At 46.9% G+C, this 24,150-nt stretch overlaps 2 protein-coding genes across 7 annotated transcripts in view; one reads left to right on the forward strand and one right to left on the reverse strand.

Moving 5' to 3' along the window:
• The first annotated feature begins 1,165 nt into the window (after positions 1 to 1,165).
• On the forward strand, positions 1,166 to 5,576 carry FXYD4 (FXYD domain containing ion transport regulator 4). Its single transcript, XM_046654391.1, has 8 exons — positions 1,166 to 1,454; positions 3,098 to 3,154; positions 3,757 to 3,792; positions 3,901 to 3,924; positions 4,649 to 4,723; positions 4,815 to 4,851; positions 5,154 to 5,191; positions 5,387 to 5,576. The coding sequence occupies exons 2-8, from the start codon at positions 3,118 to 3,120 to the stop codon at positions 5,404 to 5,406; spliced, it is 267 nt and encodes an 88-aa protein (XP_046510347.1). The 5' UTR covers positions 1,166 to 1,454; positions 3,098 to 3,117; the 3' UTR covers positions 5,407 to 5,576.
• Positions 5,577 to 15,411: 9,835 nt separating this feature from the next.
• HNRNPF (heterogeneous nuclear ribonucleoprotein F) overlaps positions 15,412 to 24,150 on the reverse strand; it is a 20,486-nt gene continuing 11,747 nt past the window's right edge. For 5 of the 6 annotated variants that reach the window (XM_046652600.1, XM_046652598.1, XM_046652597.1 and 2 more), the window contains exons 2-4: positions 23,694 to 23,829; positions 22,468 to 22,527; positions 15,412 to 17,976 (exon numbers count right to left, since the gene is read on the reverse strand). In XM_046652600.1, the coding sequence (XP_046508556.1) occupies positions 16,681 to 17,925 (1,245 nt within the window). In that variant the 5' untranslated portion in view covers positions 17,926 to 17,976; positions 22,468 to 22,527; positions 23,694 to 23,829 and the 3' untranslated portion in view covers positions 15,412 to 16,680. Of the gene's footprint in view, positions 17,977 to 20,171; positions 20,250 to 22,467; positions 22,528 to 23,693; positions 24,135 to 24,150 lie in introns of those variants that run through there. The other variant, XM_046652601.1, reaches the window with a different exon arrangement.

Raw genomic sequence — 24,150 nt, forward strand, 5'->3', positions numbered from 1 at the left:
TCTCCCCACCCTGCCTTTCACGGTCTTGGTCTGCCGCCTGACTCCTTGGTCTGTCTGGGAGACTCTGATGGCTTCTTGTCCTCACTGACTCAACAATGGTTAGTTTGCAAACTGACCCTTGTACACAGAGGGCAAGGAGAGACTGAAGAGAGAGGCAGAGCACTCCAGATTGGTAGGTGGCAGATTTAATAAGCAAAGGAACTTATTTATGAGGCATATCTTGGGCAGCCACAAGACGAGTAGTTTTCCGCATTTGCCTGCCAGAATCTTAAAAGTTTATATAGAGGCCTTAACTAGGTTTGGTCTCTGTACACAGTCCAGATGTTCTCAAGAACACCTTACTCTCTCAAGGCTATGTCCTTGGAACAGTTCCCACTGTGAGAATGGTAGGCAGAAAGTACATTCTAAGGACAGGGGAGGGGGCAAGGAGCCAGCCTCCAATTGCCTGGGTACAGCTTGAAGTTCAATCAGCAGTCGTGTCCTCTTGATTACCTCCTCCAACAATAATTCAATCAAAATCTATTTATTAGTGTCCACGGCTGAGCATTGGGAATAAGGGAGGCATCATCCCTGCTTTCAGCTGGTTGCCATCCAGTGGGAGAAGCAGTGAAGAGAGGGACTGGGGAGAGGGGATAGCAGAATGGAGATGATGGGGTCATCCGGGGCCAAGGGCAGAGGCCTAAGGTATGTGGAGGGGAAGGGGCAAGAAGAGAATTTGGCCAGCACTGCATGAGATAGGCAGGGGGGGCCACAGAGGGAGGCCACCTGCTCCTCATCCTCCTGACACACCCCCTACCTGTGTGAAGTAGGGGGAAGACCAGGGCTGGGCCTGGGTGCTTTGTGATTCCTGCTGTCAGTCTCCCTGGGCTAAGTGGGTGATCCTGAGGGATGCCCAATGACCCCAGCCCTCCCCTTCGATGAACACCCAGTCCGAGGAAAAGCACTGGGACCAATGAGCAAATGGAGCCTCAAGGCCAGTGCCTGACTCCTCTTCGACTCACCTGTCGCCAGGATCCCCCTACCCCGGCCACGGAAATGCTAGAACCCCCACTGTTGGCACAAGAACCCAGAAACACCCCGTCCCCCTTGAGCACCCTTCAGGGCCCCTCTGTTAGGATCTAGGTGAGCTGAAGAAGCTGAAAGTCCACCTTCTCCTCGAGAGAAGGGTGTGAGGCCTGGCCCATCCCTCTCCTTGCCACCACCTAAGCCTCTGAGCTGGCCTGAGGTCACCAGGAGCACTACTCTGCACTGGGTGTGGCAGGGCGAGCTGTCTCCTTAAGAGCACACCAGGGAGAGAGAGGGAGCTGCAGGAGTCTCAAGGAGTCTGACCAGTTCCCTCCAGCCTGATGGTATTGTTCTGGGCGGGGCTGCTGGGTTTAAAAAGCCGGAACCCACCTAAGCTGACCACAGCCCCAGCAGCCTCCTCTGACCTGCACTCTGCACCCGGCTCTCAGGTAAGCTCAGGAGAACTGGCTCTCAGGTGAGCAAGTGTCTGCTAGGACTTCGGGGCTCCTAGGTGGGGGGATGGGGGCGGAGGGGTGGCCCAGAGTGCCAGTCTGAAGAAGGGGAGGTGGGTGCCTGGGTATTCTCAGTAACAGGGTGCATGTTTGGGGATTTTGAGGATTGGAGGCTGCCTGCCCTGTAACCACTGTCATATGGATGGTGGGTTGGGGGCTGGAGGAAACAGAAGCCAGCCTTTGGCTAAAGAATATGTAAAATGGAGTTGTGACCCTCATGATCCAGGAGTTCCAGGGTGGTGGAGGAGGAGAGAGAGACAGACCAGTCCAACGGAGGGCCAACTTCAGAGGCTGCTCAAAGACGACAAACCCCCACCTTCAGAAGCAGCACGTTTATAGTCCCTCCTTTCTATGGCAATGAGACCCATGTATTTATGTATTTATTTATTGTAACACTTTTTTTTTTTGAGGAAGATTAGCCCTGAGCTAACTACTGCCAATCCTCCTCTTTTTGCTGAGGAAGCCTGGCCCTGAGCTAACATCCATGCCCATCTTCCTCTACTTTATACATGAGACGCCTACTACAGCATGGCTTTTGCCAAGTGGTGCCATGTCTGCACCCGGGATCTGAACCAGCAAACCCCAGGCCGCCTAGAAGTGAATGTGCGCACTTAACCGCTGTGCCACCGGCCGGCCCCCATAACACATTTTAATGCTTAATATATGTTAGGCACTATTCTTAGGTTTGACATATAGTAAATCATTTAATTCAATCATAACTTTATGAGGTTGCTATTATTATAATTATCCTCATTTTATAGGATGCTGAAGCACAGAGAGGTTAAATAACCCACTGAGTCACACAGCTGTTAAGTGCTTGAGAAGGGATTAGAGTTTGGGGCAGTTGGGTCTAGTAGATATTAACAATGGGATCAATATGAAACACTGACAGTCCCCATGCCTGCCTGCAGCTAACAATATGCAGAAAGCTCAACCACACAGCCACCCCAGGGACCAGTAAACTGGAACATGGATAGTTCCCATCTTAAGGAGAAGGGAACAATGTCCCACCAGGCAGTTTCCTGCCAATAGCAATCTGTACTCTGAGAGTGGAATTTGGGGCTGCCTGGAGCAGGGTCCTCGGCTGGGGCTGGGGTGGGAGGCTCTCTCCTTCTGTGGCAGGCAGCGCCCTCACTCCCTGCCTTCTGATGCTCAGCGCTGCTCAGCCCTGGGTGCACACTTTGTGGAGCCTGTCTTGGAATTCGGCCTGATAGTGCCCCAGGCCCAGACCTTTGGGAGTGATAGCCTGGGGGCTGACAACCGTGGCCCTTTGTGTAGGGGTTAGGAACGCAGGCACCAAAGCCTGAGTTAGAACAGCAGCCCTGCTCACCTGGTCAGGTGAGTCTGACCAAGCCTCACTTAACTATGTGCAACCACTGTTCTACGCACGTAACTGGTATAACTCCACAAGGCATTTCTATTATCATCTCTAGATGCGGAAACAAAAATTAGTAACTTTCCCAAGACCGCCCCATAGGCAAGTGCACCCTTGGGATTGGTGGCTTGCTCTCGCCACTAGGCTCTGTGAGCCTGGGGCAGGTCGGGCTGCCTGACCCCAGCCTGCACCTCCTCCCCTGCAGCCCTGCCCTGAAGCTGTGACATGGAGAGAGTGATCTGGGGCCTTTTGACGCTGGCAGGTGAGTCATCCCAGAGGTGACCCTGCTGCCATTCACCTGCCCACCAAGGCAGTGAAGACCAGGGCAGCATCTCCCCAAGGAGTCCTAATGTTGAATAAATGTGTTTTCATTTAAGCTGTGAATTTAAAAAGAAAGATTGAGGAAATAATAGTACAGGTAGGAAGCGGATGTTGCAAAAATTATCCTGAGTAATTGAACTTTGGAAAACTGTAACCATCTGTTGGCATGAAGAGAAAAGCATTCCCTATTTCTTCAGGAAGCAGAGCATTAGCCAGGGTCTGTGTAGGAAGCTTCTCAGGAGAGGGTACAAAGATACCAATATGCCATCCCATTTCCAGTGCAAGACAGAGTAGCAGGAAGCCTGAGAAATAGCAGAAAGGGCTGTGAGTGGGGGACCACAGGCCTTGGGGTGGGAGACAAAATCTCAGGGTTCTTTGGGCCTGGGGATGGTATGAGGAAGGGAACCAGTGACCCCAGGGTGCCCCCCTCATTCATGACAAGGCTAGTCATCCTTGCCCCTCTGGGATGGGGTCTTGCCTGCTGACTCATTTTGAGACCAGTGTCATGAATTAACACCCAATCCCTCTGCTTTTTCCACCCAGGCCTGCCCGTCTTGAAAGCCAGTGACCTGTTTGCTGGTGAGGCCTCAAACTACCCTGCCCCTACTGCCCCACATTTTCCCTCCAAGACCTCACATCCTGCCTCTTGGTTCTGGCCCTTATTCTTTTTTGTTTTCTTTCCTGCAGATAAAAACGATCCCTTCTACTATGGTAAGAGCTGATATCCCTCACGCCCCCAACCCCTACCCTTGCCTATCTTGGACCTCTTTACTAGAGGTTGGTGAGGGGTGATGTGGAGCCCCCGTGTAAACAAAGTAGGGCTTGAAGGGGTGGGGAAGAAGGGGCAGGATGGGGCTGGGACTGGGGATTAAGGAGTCAGCTTGGTTGATGGAAAGAACGAAAGGCCAGCATGCAACATGGTCTTTGGGAGAACTTCATTCCAGCAGGGAGAGAAGGCGCCCACAGGATAGTTAGGAAGACTTCTGGGGAAGCGGGTAGAGGTGCTGGGCTGTTGGGCCCCCAGATACCTCACACCTAATCTCCTTCCTTCCACTGACTCTTATTTCCCTTCCCCAACACCAGCTCCCTGCTGCCCCACAGCCCCCTACGAAGGTTTCCTCTTCCTCCTCCTGGCACTGTCCTCCAATGTCCCCACATACCCCTCATCTTCCCCAGGCCTCAGCTCAAATGCCACTTTTCAGAAAGGGCTTCCTTGATGATCCTTCACACCCTCTTCTTTCTCTGTGCTCTTCTGCTTGTTTTTTCTTCCTGGGGCTTGTTCCCACCAGATATTATATGATGTGTTTATTTACTGGCTTGTCTTTCTCATTGCCTGGAATGTAAGTTCATCTGCACAAGCCGGTGCTTGTAAATATCTTTTGAACGAGTGAGGTGGAGCCAGGCTGGCGCCAGCTCCCTCTCTGTGCTCCCCTAGACTGGGCAGGCCTGCAGCTGGTTGGGATGATCTTTGCTGGGATCCTGTGCGTCGCTGGATTTGCCTTCGCCCTGAGTGAGTGGTGGGATTGGCAGGGCGTGGGGTGGGAAGAGGGATGGTCCAGGCTCCTTGGGCTCTTTGCACAGGCCAGCTCTTCCTCTCACAGGTGGCAAGTGTAAATGCAAGCACAATCAGAAGCAAAGGTGAGTCAGGGCGCCTGTTGTGTGCACCTCCAGCTGAGCAGAAGTATTTTGGGATAAAGTACTACAACAGAGGGAAAGAGGACAGCCTCCTGGCTGCTCCCTGGGCCTACAGTGAGGTTTGTTATTCACAGATAATCAACCCTGAAAGGCTCCAAATCAGGGAAAGCTCTGACCCTTGGTATTGTTTAAAGTGACAATGGAAGAATAGCAAGGAGTTACGCCCCCCGGGGAGGGGGCACTAGGAGTCTTGGTGGAGGAGGGCAGAGGTTGAAGGATATTAATCTCATGTGTTCCTTTCTCAGCCCCTTACCTGAGAAAGCCACTCCACTCATCACTCCAGGTGAGATGGGCTTCTTTGGGAGGCTTTCAGACACTTGGGCAGGGTGGCCATATAATCTGAGATTTAAGAAATGTTATGCCGTTTGTAAGGTGGGACTGTCCTGAGCCAGCCCAGCCATGGGGTCAACTGATGCTGAGGGGGGGGTATCTATGTAATGACCGTGTCTGTGAGGACCTGACCCCACTGTCTCTGCAGGTTCTGCCAGTACCTGCTGAGCACAGGAGCAACTTTGTAGCACTCTGGCGCCAGTTCCCACGCTGCTGGCTCCCCACTTGGGGGCCTGACCCTCCATGATGGCCTTTCTCTCCAAAGGTGAGCCTTTAGGCTCCCTTCTGATCAGGAGGCTGTCCAACGCTTATTTGTAAATTAAACCGGTCTCACTCTTCCTGCCTGTGGTGCTGTGACCCTCTGTGGATCTGCTTGAGGATGACCAGGCTGTGCTGGGACACTGACATCTTGCTCAGGAAAGCCCAGGCCCTCAGCTGGGAGGAGGGATGATCTTCCTAGATTGCTAATGCTTCCTGTAGCCACGTGTCTGGTGTCTGTCCTGAGGTCCACTCCTAGCATACCCCCCACTTTGAGAACTTCCTGATAATTGGTCTCCTGACCCCTGCCTCATCCATGCACTGTGTGAGACACGAAAATATTCTATCAAAGGACCTTACAATTTCTATAGCTTGCCTAGAGACCCTGAAGTCCCAATGACCTAGGTACTCGTGATATCTTGTAACCTAGAATGGTCCCCAATGGCTCACCCTCCACTAAGACCCTACCTCACTCAGTGAGCGCTCTCTGTCGCTCAACCCAACCCAGGAACTGCAGCAATTCCTTCACTGACACCCCCCCCCCCATAAATCCTATATAACCCCCAGACTAACCCATGGACCCTGCCCCAACCCTAGGTAATTTCCCCATGAGAGCCCCTGTGAGCTACATCCCAAGAAGCCCTGCATATTGCATTTTATAACCAAAAACCATCCATGCAAATCTAGAACCCTCAGTATGTCCAAAGTCCACTCCTGGAACACCTCACTTGAAAGGTCCCAGCGTGCCTGGGGTGGGGCTAGGGAAGTGCCTGTCCCACCGTGGCAGCCTGTCCATCCTGCAGCCACACCCCTCTTGCCAACCTCCACAGCCCAGGGAAGGAGCTGAGGCACACTCAGCCCAGCCACTGCTCTGCGCAGAGACCCTGGATGGGAGCAGGCTGGCACAGCAGAGGTCTGCCCTGTTCCTGCCAGGCAGTGGCTCACAATCTGAGTCTGGGTCTGGGTTGATGGGGCAGCCACCTGTCATGGCGTTACTTCAAGCCCGCTCTCTAATGGTGCATTGCTACAAACCACTTCTCAGGGTGGTGCCAGATCCTGAGGAAGTATGATGTGTCCTAGATTTCGGGTCCCCCAGACTTCCAGTCCCCTGACTGGGCTGGGGTCAGGAAGCTGAGGACCCTGCCTCTCGGTCCTCCGTAGCTCATCCTAGGCCCTGAGGTCTAAAAATGAGGTTCGTTGATCTTCTTAGGGCCCTTGAAGCAGGACACATAAGCCGGGGAGTGGAGGGCTCCAAGGCTGGCCACAGGCTGCAGCAGGAACTCCAAGAGTGGGACTCCAGGACACCTGGCTGAAAGTGCAGCCACTGTCTAAGGTGGGGGACGAGTGTGGCAGGGAGCCACGGGGGCGGCTCACTGAGCCCAGCTCATCACCCACCAGGACCAATCCTGTAAGGCCTTTGCGGCCCAGCATTCCGAGCCGGATGCATGCTGTGAAGAAAATAAAACGTGTGCTGCAGCGGCTAGGGTGCCTGGGCAGCAGTGGGTAATGTGGTCAGCTCAGGACGTGGCATTTGAGCTGAATCCTCTAAAGTGAACGATGAGAGGCGCCAGCCACGCAAACATCTTTCCTGGCATAGGGAACAGCTCGGGCAAACAACTCGTGGGGACACTGGCCTTGATGCTTTTTGAGGGCCAACGGAAAGTCAGAGTGCCTAGAACGTAGGCTATGAGACCAAAGAGGAGGCAGGAGCGGCCACTACAGGGAGAAACACTGCCCACTTCCGCGTTGGGAACCAGTCGGGTAACCCGGGAGCCGCGCGGGAGGCGGGAGGGAGGAAGGCGGGAGCGCGCAGGGCGCCGGGCGCAGGGGGAGCCTAGGGGACGCGCCCCCGCGTCAGAGCCGCCCAGAGGCGCCTTCTGAGCTCGCTTTTCCGCCGCGAGGAGTGGGGTGCAAGTCCCTCTCCTCCTTGGACAAGGGAAGATGCCGGCGTGAGTGGATTGCATTTGAGAATGTAAAAATAAGCTCCGTCTAAGAAAGCAAAGCCTCTGGCCATTCGTGGGGCTGGAGTGTGCGACACGGAAGCGATCTTGTCGGAACGCCCCCTTCTGAGTGACTGACAACTGCTTTCTTAGTGAGAAACGGGTCTCTCCCGTCACAAGCTGTTTGAAATCCTATCACTAAGAAGGAAACCCGATCCTTGCCTGGGGACCTAAGTCACTTTGACCCGAGATTCAGCCTCGCTTCCATCTTGGGCGCCCAGCTCGGGAAGGGAGGTTTCTGGACACAACATTCCACATCCATCTTAACGTTTTAGTCCCCGGCCCCACTTCGCGGTGGAGACCAGGTATATAGAGCCCTGCTCTGCTTTCAGCATGTCAAACACAGCTTCATTCAAATTTAGCCTGAGCAAATTCCACAGTTCCCTCAAGTCCTATAAACAACCACTCTGGAGTGAGGGGCCCCACGACCACCACACACCCACAACGTGTGCGTCTGCCCCATTGCCCAGCGTCAATGAGGCTGACTCCGTCCAATCACTGGCTCGTGCCTGGTGGTTTAGGCTGATTCTGCCTGTCCAAGGCTGGGGCAGAGGGCCCATGGAGACGTCTGTAAGGCCTGGGTTAATCATGGGTGGCAGAAGTCAGGGACTGTGAAGGGGGGTGGCGGGTGTGGACGACCATGAGGGATGGAGTCTGTGTTAGCCTGTGAGGTTGGCAGCTGGGTCCTGGGGTCGGGGTACTGATTCCCAAGGGAAATAAGCTCTCCTCTTTCCCTCCCAGGAAAGAACGCAGGGAGCGGGAATGGTAGAGGTAGGATGAGAGCAGTCTGCCCAGGCTTCCTTGTGTGGAATTACTCACTGTGCCTCAGAGACCCCTTCACTGGGCCTATCTACCCTGGAGTGGGGATGGCTTCAGTCACAATTCCTTCCTCTTGTCATCTTCTCTCAGATGAGGGGCTGCCCAGGAAAGAACCAGAGGAAGCAAAGGGTAATTTCCACTTCACTGAACACTTAGTGTGTGACCAGGCACTGTTATAAACACTTCACACGTGAACTCCATTTTCTCAGCAATCTATTGAAATGGGGACTTGTATTGTCCCCTTTGTGCCAAGAGCAGACCAAGGATCTAGGGGTTCTTACAGGCCGTCTCACTCCTGAGCCTGTTTCTGAAGGACTGGGCTACACTCCCTTTCTGGTATTTATCACTATCTGAGAGAGAACTCAGTGACTGTGCTTGCTTGGGGACTATATATCCCTCCTGCCTTTTTAATTTAAACAATCTTATTTTTTTTCTCATTGTAAACATCTTTCATCTTATTACAGAAAACTTGAACATTACAGAAATATCTCACTTAAATTGGTAAACCAATTTCTAATCCAGCACCCAGAAATAATCAAGGTTAAAAGTTTCACATAATATTCTATAATTCTATTATACATATTTATATATATATGACATATATATAGTATTTTCTAGTTCTCTGGAGATCCAGCCAGATTGTTACATGAATCAATAGTTCATTACTTTGTATTGCTGAGTAGTATTCAGAGAGTGCTTTTAAAATAAGGGCCTATTAACTTAAGAAAAAGTTATAAGGTTTATTCTAAGACTAGTGGCTTGAAAATACTGTAATATTTGTTTCCCAGAAGATAGCAGCATCTTACCCTCAGTTTTTGTGTAAAATACTATAAAACCCAGGGTAAGAAGTGAGGGCTAACCGCTAACACCAGGGAGCATGACTGGGGCTCTCCTGGTTGATCACTGGTTAGGTCCTGTGCCTGGCTCTTTAAACGGATTTATTACTCAAGTCTCAACCTACCCATCAGAGGAATATTCTTAAGGCAAGGTCAGATCAACTCTGCTCAAAATGCACCAAAGAGGCCCTATTTATCTTACAGAAGATCCCCTTAACATAGCCTGTAGGCCCTATGCCTGACCCCAGGTCCCACAACTGTCAACTCTCTAACTTCACCCCTTTGCTCTCCCGCACTCACCCTGCCGCCTCCTAGCTGTTATCTGAACACAGTGCAGGCTGCAGCCTTCACCTCAGGGCACTCACATCCCTCCCTCTGCACGACATTGTCCAAATTCCCCAGTTCCCTTTCTCTAGGCCCTTTCAGGTGGCCTCTGGGGCCACTCTACGACTGCACCACCAACACTTGTTCTTCTCATCACTATTGGCTGCTGCTTCTCCTTGTACTCAGCCCTAACTCACATACTATTTATAGTGATTTATTTGTTGTGGTCTCCCACCCCCACCAGAATGTAAATTCAAACTGGCACCTGCAGAATTTTCTGAGTTTCGCTCACAGATTTGGCTGTTCTCAAATTGCCATTTTATGATTTCCACTGAGTATATATTGGCCATTTTAAGCCTCTCGTGTTCTCAGGGTAGTTTTTAGAAATCTGGTTGCATTCCTTCCACCACTCCCCTCACAGATGATAACAGCACATGGGTCTTGTAGTTACCCCATGCTACGATGTATGTACACAATATCTGGTACTCTATCAAAAATATCCAGGCATAAAAGACAAACTTAGACCAGAAAGACAACATAAACACAGAGAAGATGCAGATATTGGAATGATCAGACCAAGACTTTAAAATAACTGTGATTAATATGTTCAAGGAATGAGATGATATATGGAGATTTTCAGAAGAAAACTGAACCTATGTGTGGTGGGTTAAATTGTCCTCCAAAAAGGTATGTTCAAGTCCTCACCTCCAGTACCCGAGACTGACCTTATTTTGCAATAGGGTCTTTGCAGATATCATTGATCATTTTAAGATGAGGTCATACTTGCTTAGGGTGGGCCCTATTCCAGCAACTGGTGTCCTTCTAAGAGGAGGAAAATGTGGACACAAGGAGAAGGTCCTGTGATGATAGAGGCAGTGATGGGAGTGATGCAGCTGCAAGCGAAGCAACACTAAGATTGCCGGCAGCCACTGAAGCTGGGAAGAGGCAAGGAAGGATTCTTCCTCGGAGACTTAGGGGAGCCACGGCCAACACCCTGATTTTGACTTCTCGCCTTCAGAACCGTGAGAACATTAACTTTTTTACATTATGTAAAAAAAATTAAGTGGAAATTTTAGAACCAAAATTTCTACCTGAAGTTAAGAACTTAAGTGATGTTTGACAACAAATTAGACTTAGCTGAAGGGAATGAGTGAATTGGGAGATAGATAATAAGGGATATCAAGACAATATAAGAAGGAAAAATGCATTAAATAAAAATCAACATTTAATAATGACTAAAAAAATAAACTTATACTAAACCTGCAGTAAATGGTAATTCTCCTAATTTAATCAAGGGTATGCAACCAAAAAACAATCGGTATTTTAATGGAGGAATAAGGAAGCTTTCTCTCTGAAATTGGGAATAAGATGAGGATGCCCTCTGACCCCAACTTTGTTCAGCATCATCTTTCTAATGATAAAAAATTTACCAGGGCCAGCCTGGTGGTGTAGTGGTTAAGTTCAGTGCACTCCACTTTGGTGGCCTGGGTTCGTGGGTTCAGATCCTGGGCACAGATCTATACATTGCTCATCAAGCCATGCTGTGGTGGCATCCCACATACAAAACATAGAGGAGGATTGGCACACCTGTTAGCTCAGGGCAAATCTTCCTCACCAAAATAAATAAATAAATAAATAAATAAATAAACTTATCCAAGAGCAGACAAGGCAAGAAAAGAACAGTGTACATAAGGATTAGGAAGAAATTAATGAAACTGTCATTATTTGCAAATGGCATTTTTTTGGTATGTAAAAAAAATCCAAACAAGCTACATTTAAATTAAAATAGATAAGTGAATTTAGCAAGGCCACAAAAATCCAGTTTTTTAATCCTAGTAGTTCTAGTTCCAGCAACAGACTCTCAGCAAATGAAATAAAAGACAGCATGTAAAATATAATACTTAGAAACAAATCTAATGAAATATGTGCAAGAATTTTTACACATAAACTAAAAACAAAACAGATGCCTTAAGAGTCTTACAATTTGATGCGTCTGCCAACACCCAGAGCATGAAGATGGTCTTAGCACAGTGAGCTTAGTAGCCCACAGGAGCTTTTTTGAGGAAGATTAGTCCTGGGCTAACATCAGCTGCTAATCCTCCTCTTTTTGCTGAGGAAGACTGGCCCTGAGCTAACTTCTGTGCCCATCTTCCTCTACTTTATATGTGGGACACCCGCCACAGCATGGCTTGATGGCTTGATAAGTGGTGTGTAGGTCTGTGCCTGGGATCTGAACCAGTGAACCCGGGGCCACCAAAGCAGAGTGCATGACTTAACCGCTAGTCATCAGGCCAGTCCCCCCCAGGAGCTGCTTTTTGAATAGTAAATAGCTCTCTGCTGCAGAAGACATGGCCTTGATTCCCAACACTCACGGTCTGAGCTATGACTGTTTAAGGAGAATTGTCAGAGATACCACACAAAACCATTTATGAACACAGACACCTCCATGCCGGGACGTGCTATGTCCTTTGCAGCAGATGGCACAGCAGCTTGCAGAATTGCTGCAGCCTTCTGGTCACCTAATAATTGGGTAGTATTTTCAAGTGTAAAATAAGCTTTCTCCAAAATCCTAAATGTTTTACCAAAATTTATGCCCTTTCTTAATGATGGAAAATCTTGACCTTTACTTTGGAGAAAATGTCCCAGTTCTGCCCAAGGTCAGAGGTCAGCAAACATTTCCTGTGAAAGCTCAGATAGTAAACAGGATAGGATACATTAGGCTCTGTGGGACACGTGGTCTCTGATGAAACTACCTATCTCTTGGCCAAAGTAGCACAAGAGTAGCCATAGACAAAATATAAATGAATGGGCATGGCTGTGTACCAATAAAACATTATTTACAAAAACAGGCAACAGGCCACATTTAGCCCATGGACCCTAGTTTTAGGATCCCTGCCCATGACTATTAGACACTAAAAAGTTCCCTTACATGGCAAAGCCCTGAATTCTTTCTCCCTCTAGCACACGTGTGTCTTCCTAGGGCATCCCGAGTACTTTCTCTCTTCCCCCCCCCCCCCCCCCCCAGTCCAATGAGCACGTCAACAATATAGTGGATCATGGCAAGATGATCATTATCTTTCTAGACCCTACTATAAAAGAGAACAGAAGAGTTACACAGCCCTGGAAAAAAACAGGGAATGTATTCTGATGCTCGTGTTATGAGATGGTAAAATGGTTTTTGATCTCCTGCTTGATGCTGATCGAAGAGGACGTATTTGATACTACATTAAGCACTGAGTTGTGATTGGGGAAACTACTTGCTTAAGTTCCTGGTTGTCTGCTATCATCTGCCAGAATCCATCTGCTGTTTGCTGGGACCAGACAAATGAAAAGGACATATACTTGCCTTTTTGAGTCTTCAAGCCTGGCCCTAACCTCAGACTTTGCGCACACATCTCACCACCTCTCCTTATTCACTGTCTTGGATGGGGAATGCAATTTGAGAGGTTCCTCTTGGCTTTCCTACCTTTATGGCTCTTACTTCACAAGCCAGGGACCCAGTGTGAGGGCTCTGTCAACTGCCTAAGGTACCCCTTCCTACTAATTCACATGGGGAGATAACCGGAGGGGTCTGCAAACCTGTTTGACCCACAGTCAAACTGGGTCTGGGAATCCATTTGTATCACCTCCCCTGGTATCAATGTCGACTCAGACCTCATATCCAACAGCACTCAAGAGACCCGGGTCATTTCATTCTCCTGGCCTCAAAGGGGAAGATTTATAGATTATATACAATTGTTGCAATGTTGCCAGGCCGTTCCTCCTCTTCAATTGATGGTCTCTGGGTGAGACCTGGCTCAGTTCTGGAAAAAGAACAAGATCCTGATTTTTAATCAGCTTTCTGTCCACATAGCCAAAAAGGAGTTAAGACCTGAGAGCAGAAGGCTAATGGACGTCATAGCTGTGCCATGTGTGGCCCCTGGACACAGAGCTCCATTAGCCTTCACCACAGACCTGGCTAGGTCAAGGCCCCTTACTGACTTTTGGACTTTGCAGCCTATTATGGCAATCATGCTTACCTCACATCTGATGATTGCCACTACCTGGCCTCTGTTCTTCTGGAATCCTTTTATCCCTATTTTCTCCTATTGCCAACTCTGACTGAGATGAGAGCTTCCATTAAGCTTCTCAAAATTCTGGTGCACCCTACTAGCTCATTCCTTATCAATTTAGCAAGCGTTCTTGGGCCCTTCCAGGGAAACTTTTCCAGTTTTTTCTGGCCTTATATACTAAATCTTTCCTAGCAGGCCCATCTCCGAGTCCTCCAACCCCTTTCTCAACATCAAGCATCTCTCCCTCCTGTAGGTCACCGTTTCCAGACTTCAAGGATTAACTCCAGCATATTACTATGATAGACTGCAAGCATTTTGCTCATAATTTAAATCCTGAGTCAAGAGAGATACCCCACACCAACTGTTTTATACTCAACCCTCTGTTTCAGCATCCTCAAGGTCCTCTCATGTGCTGACTCTGGTTCATACATACCAACCAGGACCTTCAGCTTTTTTGGCAAAATGTCAGTTTCCTCCTACAGTGGGGACTCTCTTGTCATCTCATGCTTGGTCCTGATACTAGTTTTCTTGAACAGAAAAGTCAAACTTTTAAGGGGCTAGACATGTAGGTTTCACAGGCCAAGGCAAATTTGAAAGTTTCACAAAATTTTTTTCTGGGTGGGTGGGGGGTGATGAAGATGGGTTCTGAGCTAACATGTTCCCAATGTTCCTCTATTTCGTATGTGGGAAGCCACCACAGCATGGCTCCATGAGTGGTGTATAGGTCCGCACCAAGGATCCAAACCTATGAATCCTGTGCTGCCAAAGGCACAAACTACACCACTGAGCTGGCCCCCACATAATCACTTATTGACGGAACTCAAAATAATTAAGTACAGTATTTTGTACTACAGATCTACTAATGAATTCTTGGGGAGATCAGACTTTTCTTAATCAGGGCTCCTTGCCATCAAATTGATGCATCTGTAAAAACCATTCTTAGCCCATATACCATACAAAAACAGGCAGCAAGGTGGATTTGGCTTACCCAACCCATTCTGGAAAGTGACTTGGAGCAGACTTTGACGGGACAGAATTCATCTTATAAGCACCTACCTGAGGTGAGGCCTCCGGATCATTTCTTCTAGTTAAGAGGGAAAGGGCCACTGCTGCTGGCCCAAAGATTTCAGCGTCACCTTGGAATTTAAGGTCACCTTGCACATTCCCCCAAACTTCCCATCCCAGGCTCTTGGATCCTACTCCTTCCATTATTTGGACCCTAAACTTAGTATAAGATTTAGAGGCGATGAATATACTCCTTGCAACTTCACTGCCCTATCAAATCTACGTCTTTTATGGCATCCTAGTCCCTCCCATTACAGGTTTCATAAGTTCCCACGTGCTTCACCTGGGTTTTTCAGGGTCTTCCTCACAACTCAGCCTTTTGTGGACTGCTGCCTGAAACTTGGAGCAAGGTGGGCCCAAGGGATAGGCAGAGACCCTGTAAACATGGCCTAGAACAGGTGTGCATGGTCTCTGCCTCCTTATAATTCTCATGCTGTCTTCTCAGTGGATATCCCTAGTTCTGCCTGTGTCCTGGCACGTCTGGCATTCCTGGCTGGTGATGCTGCCCTATCTCAGGCCCTCAGAGTCTCTGGAAAACTGGTGGGAAGGATGGGAGTTAAGGTGGGCCTGAGAAGCCAAATAGGGCCAAAGTAAGGCTCTAGTCTACAAATAGACTTATTTTTAAAACCCTCAGGGGCTTAACCAAGAGCATTTTCTCTGTGACCGAGGAGGTGGGTCCCTTGAAACAAAGATGCTTAAACTGGTGAAATTAGGTTATATGGGCTACAGCTTTATGGTTATTAAAGTGGGGAAAATAAATTAGGGAGCATTACCAATAAGAGCTATTAAAGCAAGCTTGTTTAATAAACTACATTCACATTTTAAAGTATTGACGGTTTTATTTAGTGTATGTCATAGTGATGGTAACATGCTGTGTGCACAGCTGCCTGTAATTTGTACACTGCTTTCCACTGCTAAGTGGATGACAATTTTCTAATAACAACTTGGAAACAGGCCTCAAGCTTGAGAACGTGTATCCTGCAATAACTTGTAATTGCTAACCCAGGAGTGTACCCTATAGAAATATTCCTAAGTATGAAAAAAAAGAATGTTCAAATCAGCACATTCTCTATAAAGAAAACCTAAAACACAAATTATGGCTAATGACTCACAATCTATTTGGCACCAAAAACTAAGGATTCCTAGCTATGGCAATGGATGCAACTCCAGAATAAAGTAGGACATTACAAATGGCTGAAGAACAGAGCACAAGTCACAGGAGGCTGGGACTGTGTGCTTCTATTTTCTCTTTCCGGGATGTGTTTCTACCACTATTTCCACCACTCACATATTTAACATTTTTTTAACCTGACTTTTAATTTAGCCTCATTGGAAGAACATAAGGGAAATCATGGATTTCACATGCTAAATTATTTTGAAATTCACACTGAAATACAGTAGTATTAAAATGAATTCTCTTCAATCACCCAGTCATTTTGCTGCTTTCTGGTGAGTAGATAGTCTGTGCCAGTCATTGTGAAAAAGTCTTTATTTTAAGAAAAAAATTTAGTTAACAAAAATTTTAACAAGTTTCACTTAGCAAAATACACCCAAAAAGAAATCACAGTACAAAGAAAGTTTTAAGTCAAGGCCTCACCAATTCCTACAGTATTAGTAATGTGTCTCAATTTTCAAAACTAACTTTTAAAAAGCTTAAACTTAACCTAAAAGATTTTAAATGAAAATAAACTAGAATGAACAAACATGAGAAATGTTCCTCTTCGAATTAGGGATCTAGCACCTTGAGTTTTCCAAAAAAGCACGTCTCCCCAATGTGTTCACGGTGATGTGGTGTAAAAGATCCACATTTAATGTACTTAAAACTACTTTAACTCAGATAACATCACTCTGAAGTACACTACCAAAATGTTAATTGAGAAAAGCTGAAAATAGTTTTAGTTTACTCAATATCACATGCTAGAAGAAAGTTTGCATGAGAAAACACTGAAGAGGTAATTCTTTTAATCCAGATTTCACAAACTCATGGTGCAAAATGGGTCCCACAGCTCCCTCTAGAGTAACTGCTTTTCACTGCTTGTTGGCTGCCTGTGAAAATTTGATTGAAACAACTCAAATGCTCCTACAAAACTAGTCATATCCACCCATGCTGTTCTGGCCGCTGTAGCCAGCCCCATAACAGCCACTCACTGACTGGCTCTCGAGGCCACTGTAAGTGGACTGGGCTGACACCCCCATGCCTTGCATCATCTGGCTGCTATATGCCCCATTGCTGGCCCCTGTTGTGGAATTCAAGAAAAGTTCTATGTATCTGTGTTGCATGTTGGCCCTGTCTTTGGACATAGCTGCCACGGCTTCTTCGTGAGTGGCAAACTCAACATCAGCTTCGCCTGTCACTCTTCCATCAGGGCCAATCTCAATATGGACTCTCACGGGGTTGAGTGGAGAGAAGAAGTTGTAAATGTCGTTCTCTGTGGCTTTGTACGGCAGCCCCCTCATGTGGACACAGTGTCCAGTGGTGCTCTGGACAGTGAACTCACCATCTCCATATCTGTGGTCATACATGCCCGAGAGACAGTAACTGAGGTCTCTTCCAAACAGGTCAGTGGTGAAGCCATAACCATCACTGAGGCCACTGTACTCCTCATAGCCCCCATAGCCTGCACTGTAAGCACCAGACCTCATCCTCTCCAGGCCTGCTTGCTTGACAATGCCAATATACCTCCTGGCTGTACCTGGGCGGTCATAAGGCCCTGGCCGTTGCACAGACATGAACTTCAGAGGGGGATCTGAGTATGACCTAACTTCTTCCTGACTGCTCTTGAACACTTCAATATACCTGTGCCCTATTCTCTCCTTGTGCTTCCCTAGAGCCTTCTCAGCTAACTCCTGCGAGGCAAACTGCACAAAGGCTTCCCCTGTAATCTTGCCCTCAGGGTCCACAGGCAATGTGATCCCGTTTGGCACGATTTCCAACCCTGAGAAGAACTGAACAATTTCTTCCTTGGTGCATCCAAATGGGAGTCCTCGAAGCCGCACGAAGCCATCATTCGCGGTGTCGGCACTGTTTGGGCCGCTGTGCTTCAACACCCAATCCATCTCGGTTCTGTGAGACTTGAACACCTCAATGTACCGGTGTCCCATGCTTTCCCTGTCTTTTTTAAGGGCCATTTTTACATCATCTTCTGATTCAAGTTCAATAAAAGCCTCACCACTCTGCCTGCCTTCTCTAGTGTAGATGAAATGAACACCTGCAGCCCCATCATGAATTGTGCAGTCGGAGAGGAAATTCTGCACATCCTCAATAGAGCAGGACCAGGGCAGGCCACGGAGCTTGACCACAAAGCCTTCACCTCCCTCAGGGCCCAGCATCATGGACACTTGACAGGACAGATGTTAAACAAGCTTGGGTGTTGCTTTCTGTAGCTGAAAAGAAAGCAAAAACTACTTTACATAATTTTTCATTTAATATGTACAAGAATATGCAGCAAATATTGTTTTCCCCATTTTACAGATGAAGAACGATGAGTGAAATTAAAGATGTGAAGAAATATACCAAATACAGTTGAGCTGAGATTCAATCCCAGATCTCTCCAAAAATGTATATATTACTCACAGATGGATAGAAACAGAACAAATGAGAGGTCTTGAGAAAATAGCAAGCCAAAATCTATAAATTCTAATGGTCAATTCTAAGTTCTAGAAGAGAAGAAAGAGAATGAATTGAGGCAACATTCAGAAATTATAAGAGGATTTCTCAGAACTAGAGGAAAGCAGATGAGATGTATTAGTGAACTGCTAAACCACTGAAGTAAAAGGCAGGAGCATAGGTGTAACTTGGTGCCTTGAATACAGAGGAATCTAAATATTAGCCAAGAGCAAGGGCATTTTCCTGTTATATTTATATTCATATTTATTCCAGATATTTCTCAGGAAGAAGTTTGGTAGTTCATTTACAAGTGCTCCTCTGTGAGATTCTTCTTGAAGTGCAACCCTTACATTTAACCAATTTACTTGTTTATGGCAAGATACTCTAAAAATGTAAGTAAAAATAAGTGATAAAGACTATTTTAAACCACACTACAGAATAACATTTTATTTGACACTAGGGCGAACCAGAATCAGCGTTCTCATTGGCAATGCTGCAAGGATACAAGACAGCAACAGCAACAAGGAATCTAAGGAAGGAGCATTTTGTTCATAAACTGTCAAATCAAAGAAAATATATTAAGTGTGAGGCCAAACTGAAGACATATCCAGACAAAGAAACAAGTCCATCAGCAGAATATTAGTTATGTGCACTGCAATATACATAGAAATCAAATTATACGCTTCTCAGGTTCTCATATAAACAAAAGGATCAACATAAAACCACCTTATGTTGATCAACGTAACGTATGTATTGTGCATTTCATTGAGGGACTTGAAGAAAGAGCAGGAACACGTCCATGTACAAGAGGTGCCCTTCCTGACACAGTGTTATGAAGTGCGTGTGGCATCTGGCACCCAGAGCCCAAACTGAAAGAGAGTAAAGGTGAAATCCACGTGGAAGGGCAGTTTAAGAAGAGGAGAATGACTTGAGCCATCTGATAGCAATATACACATAACATAGAGACAGTAAAAATATTGATAGGGCCAAAAATATTTTTAGTGATCGATGCTCAAAATGGGCACATGTAAGTATATGGAAGTTAAATGTTTCATGAAAGTGTCATTTTACAACAAGTGTAATAGATGCAGCTATTAAAATCAGTGGTAAGAGAGATGCCTTTTTAAGAAATGTGGGCACACTGATCATCATGTAGAAAGAGAAAATACAACCTTACCTCAAATGAATCACCAAAATATTCCAGATAAAATAGGGCATTTACACTACTATAGCAAAATATGGACAAATATATAAAGAGCTCCTAAAATAATTTTTATAAAAATCCCACAATTTAAAATGTAGAAAGCACCAGTAGGTAATTTAAGAAAAGGAAAAGCAAATTGGTAATAAATGTATGAAATGCTCAACTGCACTAATATCAGGGAAAACAAAATTATTGGCGAGTTGCCATTTGACCCATCACAATTTTTATAATTTAAATATTTGATACAGCCATTGTATGCAGGGCCTAGTCATCTTAAATTGCCAATGTATGAAAGGATAATTCTTAGTGATAATTTCAGCCCTTCCCCCAACAATAAATGGAATTCATATGCAGTTCCTCCTTTACTGTGCCCAGTAAAAGAGAGCCCTGGAAGATTCCAAGGATCTGAACGTTCCATGGCTGTACTGAGTGGCTCAGGGGCACAGAGCTGAGCACAATGGATCATACCTTGGACCAGACAGTTCTTTGTTGTGGCAGACAGACCTCTGCATTGTAGGATGTCAGGGAGCATCCCAGGCCTCTACCTACTAGATGCTATTAGCACTCCCCTCCCCTGTTGTGACAACCAAAAATGTCTCCAGACATTCCCAAATGTTCCCTAGGGGATAAAACTGCCCAAAGTTGGGAATGACTACTGTAGAAAATCAGGGTCCCCAACCTTAAAGTGGGCCCTCCATACTGCCTATAGTTCCACCACAACTCCCCACTCTCCCAAAGCCCTTAAATGTCTGTGATAACCTCACATACTTTAATCTTTCTTCACTTCAGCTGATCATCTTCTACTTCAGAGGATTAGGGACCATGTAAAGGGAACTGCCACCAAGTCTAGGAATTTAGAAACAAGGAGTTGCTTCTCCTTACAGCTGACATCATTACCTACAGCTCTGCTCTGGTCCCAACTCCACCCACCTTCAAGAGATTCTTTATTTTCAATCTCTCTCCCTGAAGACTATATCCTTAGCAATTAAGTATGCTCATTTCTTACCAATCCCGTAATATATACCTTTCCTGATGCCAACTTTGCCTCCAGCTACTTGCTGATTTGCTTTCCCTTTCAATAAAATCTCCTTAATAGGCCTCTACCGTCACCTCCACCCCCCAACATTAAAAGGACATGATCTCTATCAAGGAACTTCCACGGAAAGAAAGAGAACAAGTATTTTATCTTCACCTTACTTGTTCCCAGGGCAGGATTCACCCATTCCCTCCAGAAATCCTCTCTCCTTTTGGCTCCTATGATGCAACTGTCTCCTGGTTTTCTTATTAATTCCTTAGACACTATCTCTCAGCCTCTTCCTGTGTGAATCCTTCCTCAACATTCAACTGGAGGGACTCATTGGGCTTGGACCCAGTCCTTCTTTTCTAGGCAGCCTCACCTGACCCCTGGATCTCCATGACCAGCTCTGGGCTCAGGACACAGAAGTTCCCAGCCTTAAGCTCCTTAAGGCCGAGACTGGTATACACACTCTACTCTACAGCTCCTATGTACAATGAACCAGCATTTTTCTCCGGAAACTCTTCTTCTATAGCACCCTGGTTGCAGCATAAATGGCCTTACCTGTCATCCAGAGGCTCCAGAAGGAAACCGAAGTAATCCTTGAACTGCACCCAAGCCCTCAAAGCCAATGAATTCATCATCTCTCCGGGGTGTTACCATTCTCTACCCTAACCCACACCCCTAAATCCTACTCTCTAACTCTTGATTTGAACAAATAATAAAGGTTTCTCATAGCTCTAAACTCAGTCCTAGCACACTGCATGGCAGAGTCTGAGCTCAATAATTCCTTCCTTTGTGATGTTAATTATCAAATTTTAAAATTTTCTTTCTGAATCGCCCTCATGTCCCTTTTGACTTCCTCACATTTCTTTCTAATTCTAGTACCAACAGCCCATTCCAAGATAACTCTATGTGGTCTTAAACTTCTCAAGCATTCTTTTAAACTGACTTTGTCACTCTCCTGTTCCAAGTCCTCAGTGGCTTCCCACTGGCATTGGAACACAAACCACAGGGCTAAGGGGGTGCTCAGGTCTTCCAACTTTCTGTTGGCCTGCAACAATTATCTAGCTCACATCATTCCCCCCACCCGTTTTAATCTCCTCTATCCATTTATTCCCCTGTGCCTGGAATGTGCTGCCAGGCTCTCTGATCCCTTGGATTTAACACGTGGTAATTCTCTCTCCAAATATACTCCACTCAATCTCTGTCTAGCTAAATCCTACTAATCCTTAAGGTCTCAGCTCAAATATACCACTTTCCAAAAGATCTTCCCCTTCTACAAATTAAGTCTTATGGTTCTATGCTCCCATAGCATTCTTGCTGTGATTTGTTTAAAAGGTGTCTTCAAAACTGCACTAAGAGTCTGTGACAGACAGACTGTTCTGTTGGTCACTGTGGCCCGCCCAAGCACAGCAGGGCCAAGATTAGCAAGAGATTAACTGACGGCCATGCAGGGTCAACACCTCCCTCTAGAATACGGCAGCCTAGTTAGGCTGAAAAAGACATGTAGAAAGCATATAAGAACTGACATTTCATCTAATTACTTAAAACATCTAATAATACAGAACAGATTACAAATGTTTTGTTTCAGAAAATGTTTCAAAAACAAAGTGATTTCTTCTGGGAAAGCAAGGTAAAGGAGCATTCTTTTCCAAAATACATGTCTACGTTTAAACATGCTTTTTACTCCAGAATTATCTTTCTCTTCCATTTCTCATGAGAAGTCCTATGACTTTCAATTTCTTATTCTTCTAAACTTTCAATGGAACTCAAACCTAATCTTTGGTGCTAACACAATATACTATAAGATCTTCATTTTTGTCCTCAGACTCCTCTACATCTGGATCCTTTGCAGACTTACAGTACTTAGGACATTAACTAAAACTTAGAAAAGAAGAACACTGTGGAGTTCTGCTCAACATTAGACTTAAAGCTAGTGACAAACTGTACTTCACATTCCTAAGAAAATCTTCTGCTTGAATATAATTTAGAAATTTAAACTTAGAATTTATAAACTTAGAAATTACATTTCTTAAAATAGCTCACCTTAAAGAACAACGGGGGATGCCCACAGTCGGAGATGCTCCTGGCAGGCAAGGAACTGTCCTAAAAAAGAGAGATGGCAGTCTTGCCTGGTGCCCCAGCACACACCAGAGTGATGGGAGGCTGTGGTCCCTGGGGCTGGGATGGAATGGGAGCTCCCTTCCTCTGGGAAAAGCATGGCCAGGCTGTGTGAGGCCCTTTATAGCCACCGGGTGCCATAATTGAAGTACACACCCGGCCCGCCCCTACAACATTTAATTTAAAAGATTTACCTTTTCATAGGATAATATAGGGGATAACAGCACGGAAGCATCCCACTTGCTGAGATGAGACTTACCCAATTCCTGAGTTTCTATACAGAAAACTCTAGGAGCGGTAAGGAAATTCTAGGGCAGGCTGGGCTCAGTTGGGGTGGGGGGAAAAGGGCCGACCCTGGCAGGGGCGAAGGGCGAGGGGCAGCTATGCAGACCCGTACAGGACTGGAGACACAGCCCAATCGTCACTGGGATGGGCTTCAACAAAAGGCTGTTTGCTAGAAATTGTTCAACAGGATTTACAATTTACAAGAATCCCTGAGGGGCAGGGTGGAGATACTCAAGACATTCTCTCCCAGTTTTAATTGGTAACTTCATTTCTTGTGACCTGTATTTGATCTGACACTGATACTTTAATTAACCGAGGAAGAATGAGGGGAGAAAATGTTGAAATATGCTTTTCAATAGGAAAAACATCATCACCATCACCTAAGGGATTCTAATGCAGATTCTAAAACCACAGATGTGGGCTGGGGCCGAGATTCTGTATTTCTAACAGGCTCCCTGGACTCCTGCGAGGCTCTCCAGAATGAGCTCTTCACCACTCTACGGGTGAGACAGAATTTAGTTCAGATTCAGGTCGATCCAATCAAGATAAACAGGGTGCGCCTGCCAGCGCCGTGACTAATTGGTTTATCTACGGAGTACGCAGGGCGGTTTAAAGCTCACCTCCCATCTTCCCGGTTAGGGACGGGAACGCGGCGGGGCCCCGGCTTCACCCTCCTTTACGTTTGCGTGTCAGGGACACCTGAGGAGCAATTTCGCCCTTATTTGTAAACGAACTTTAATCTACAGCTGGCAGTACGCACGAACCAGGTCGTCCTGGGTATCTTAACTACTCACAAAGTTCTACTCTTAAATCCTAGTCCGCGGGAGCCGCTCCTCAGGACTACGCGGCTCACTTTTTGGACTTACCGCTGAGGGGAGCAGGGCTGAGTCCTATTTTCAGCAAGCAAGCGCAGTTTACAGCCAAAGGACCCCCAATTCCACCGGACGCTTAAACACGCAGAGGGCTCCGGGGAAAGTCCAGGTGCATCCTCTTGTTATTAACCTGAAATTGAAACTCAACTGGCTGTGGGCAAACGCTTCATACGAAGGTTGAAACTGCGGTCTCAAGCTCGCAGCCGCCGCCACAGGCCGCCAGGGGCGCGCCTGAGCGGTTTCGGCGGGAAGCACAGCAGCGGTCCCGGACGCCGAGCTCCCGGGCCGGGAGGACCGGGACAAGGTGAAGGAGTTCGTCCGGCCTCCAGCAGGCGCCTGGCGATCCGATAGCCTCGGGCCGGCCCAGCCCTGCAGGAAGGCGGGTCCCCAGAGCGCCCCATCCCAGGTCCTGGGCGGGGTCAGCGGGAGCTTCCGGGGCGGGGGCAGGGCG

Source organism: Equus quagga, chromosome 2, assembly GCF_021613505.1.
Source record: "Equus quagga isolate Etosha38 chromosome 2, UCLA_HA_Equagga_1.0, whole genome shotgun sequence".
NCBI classification, from domain to species: Eukaryota; Metazoa; Chordata; class Mammalia; order Perissodactyla; family Equidae; genus Equus; species Equus quagga.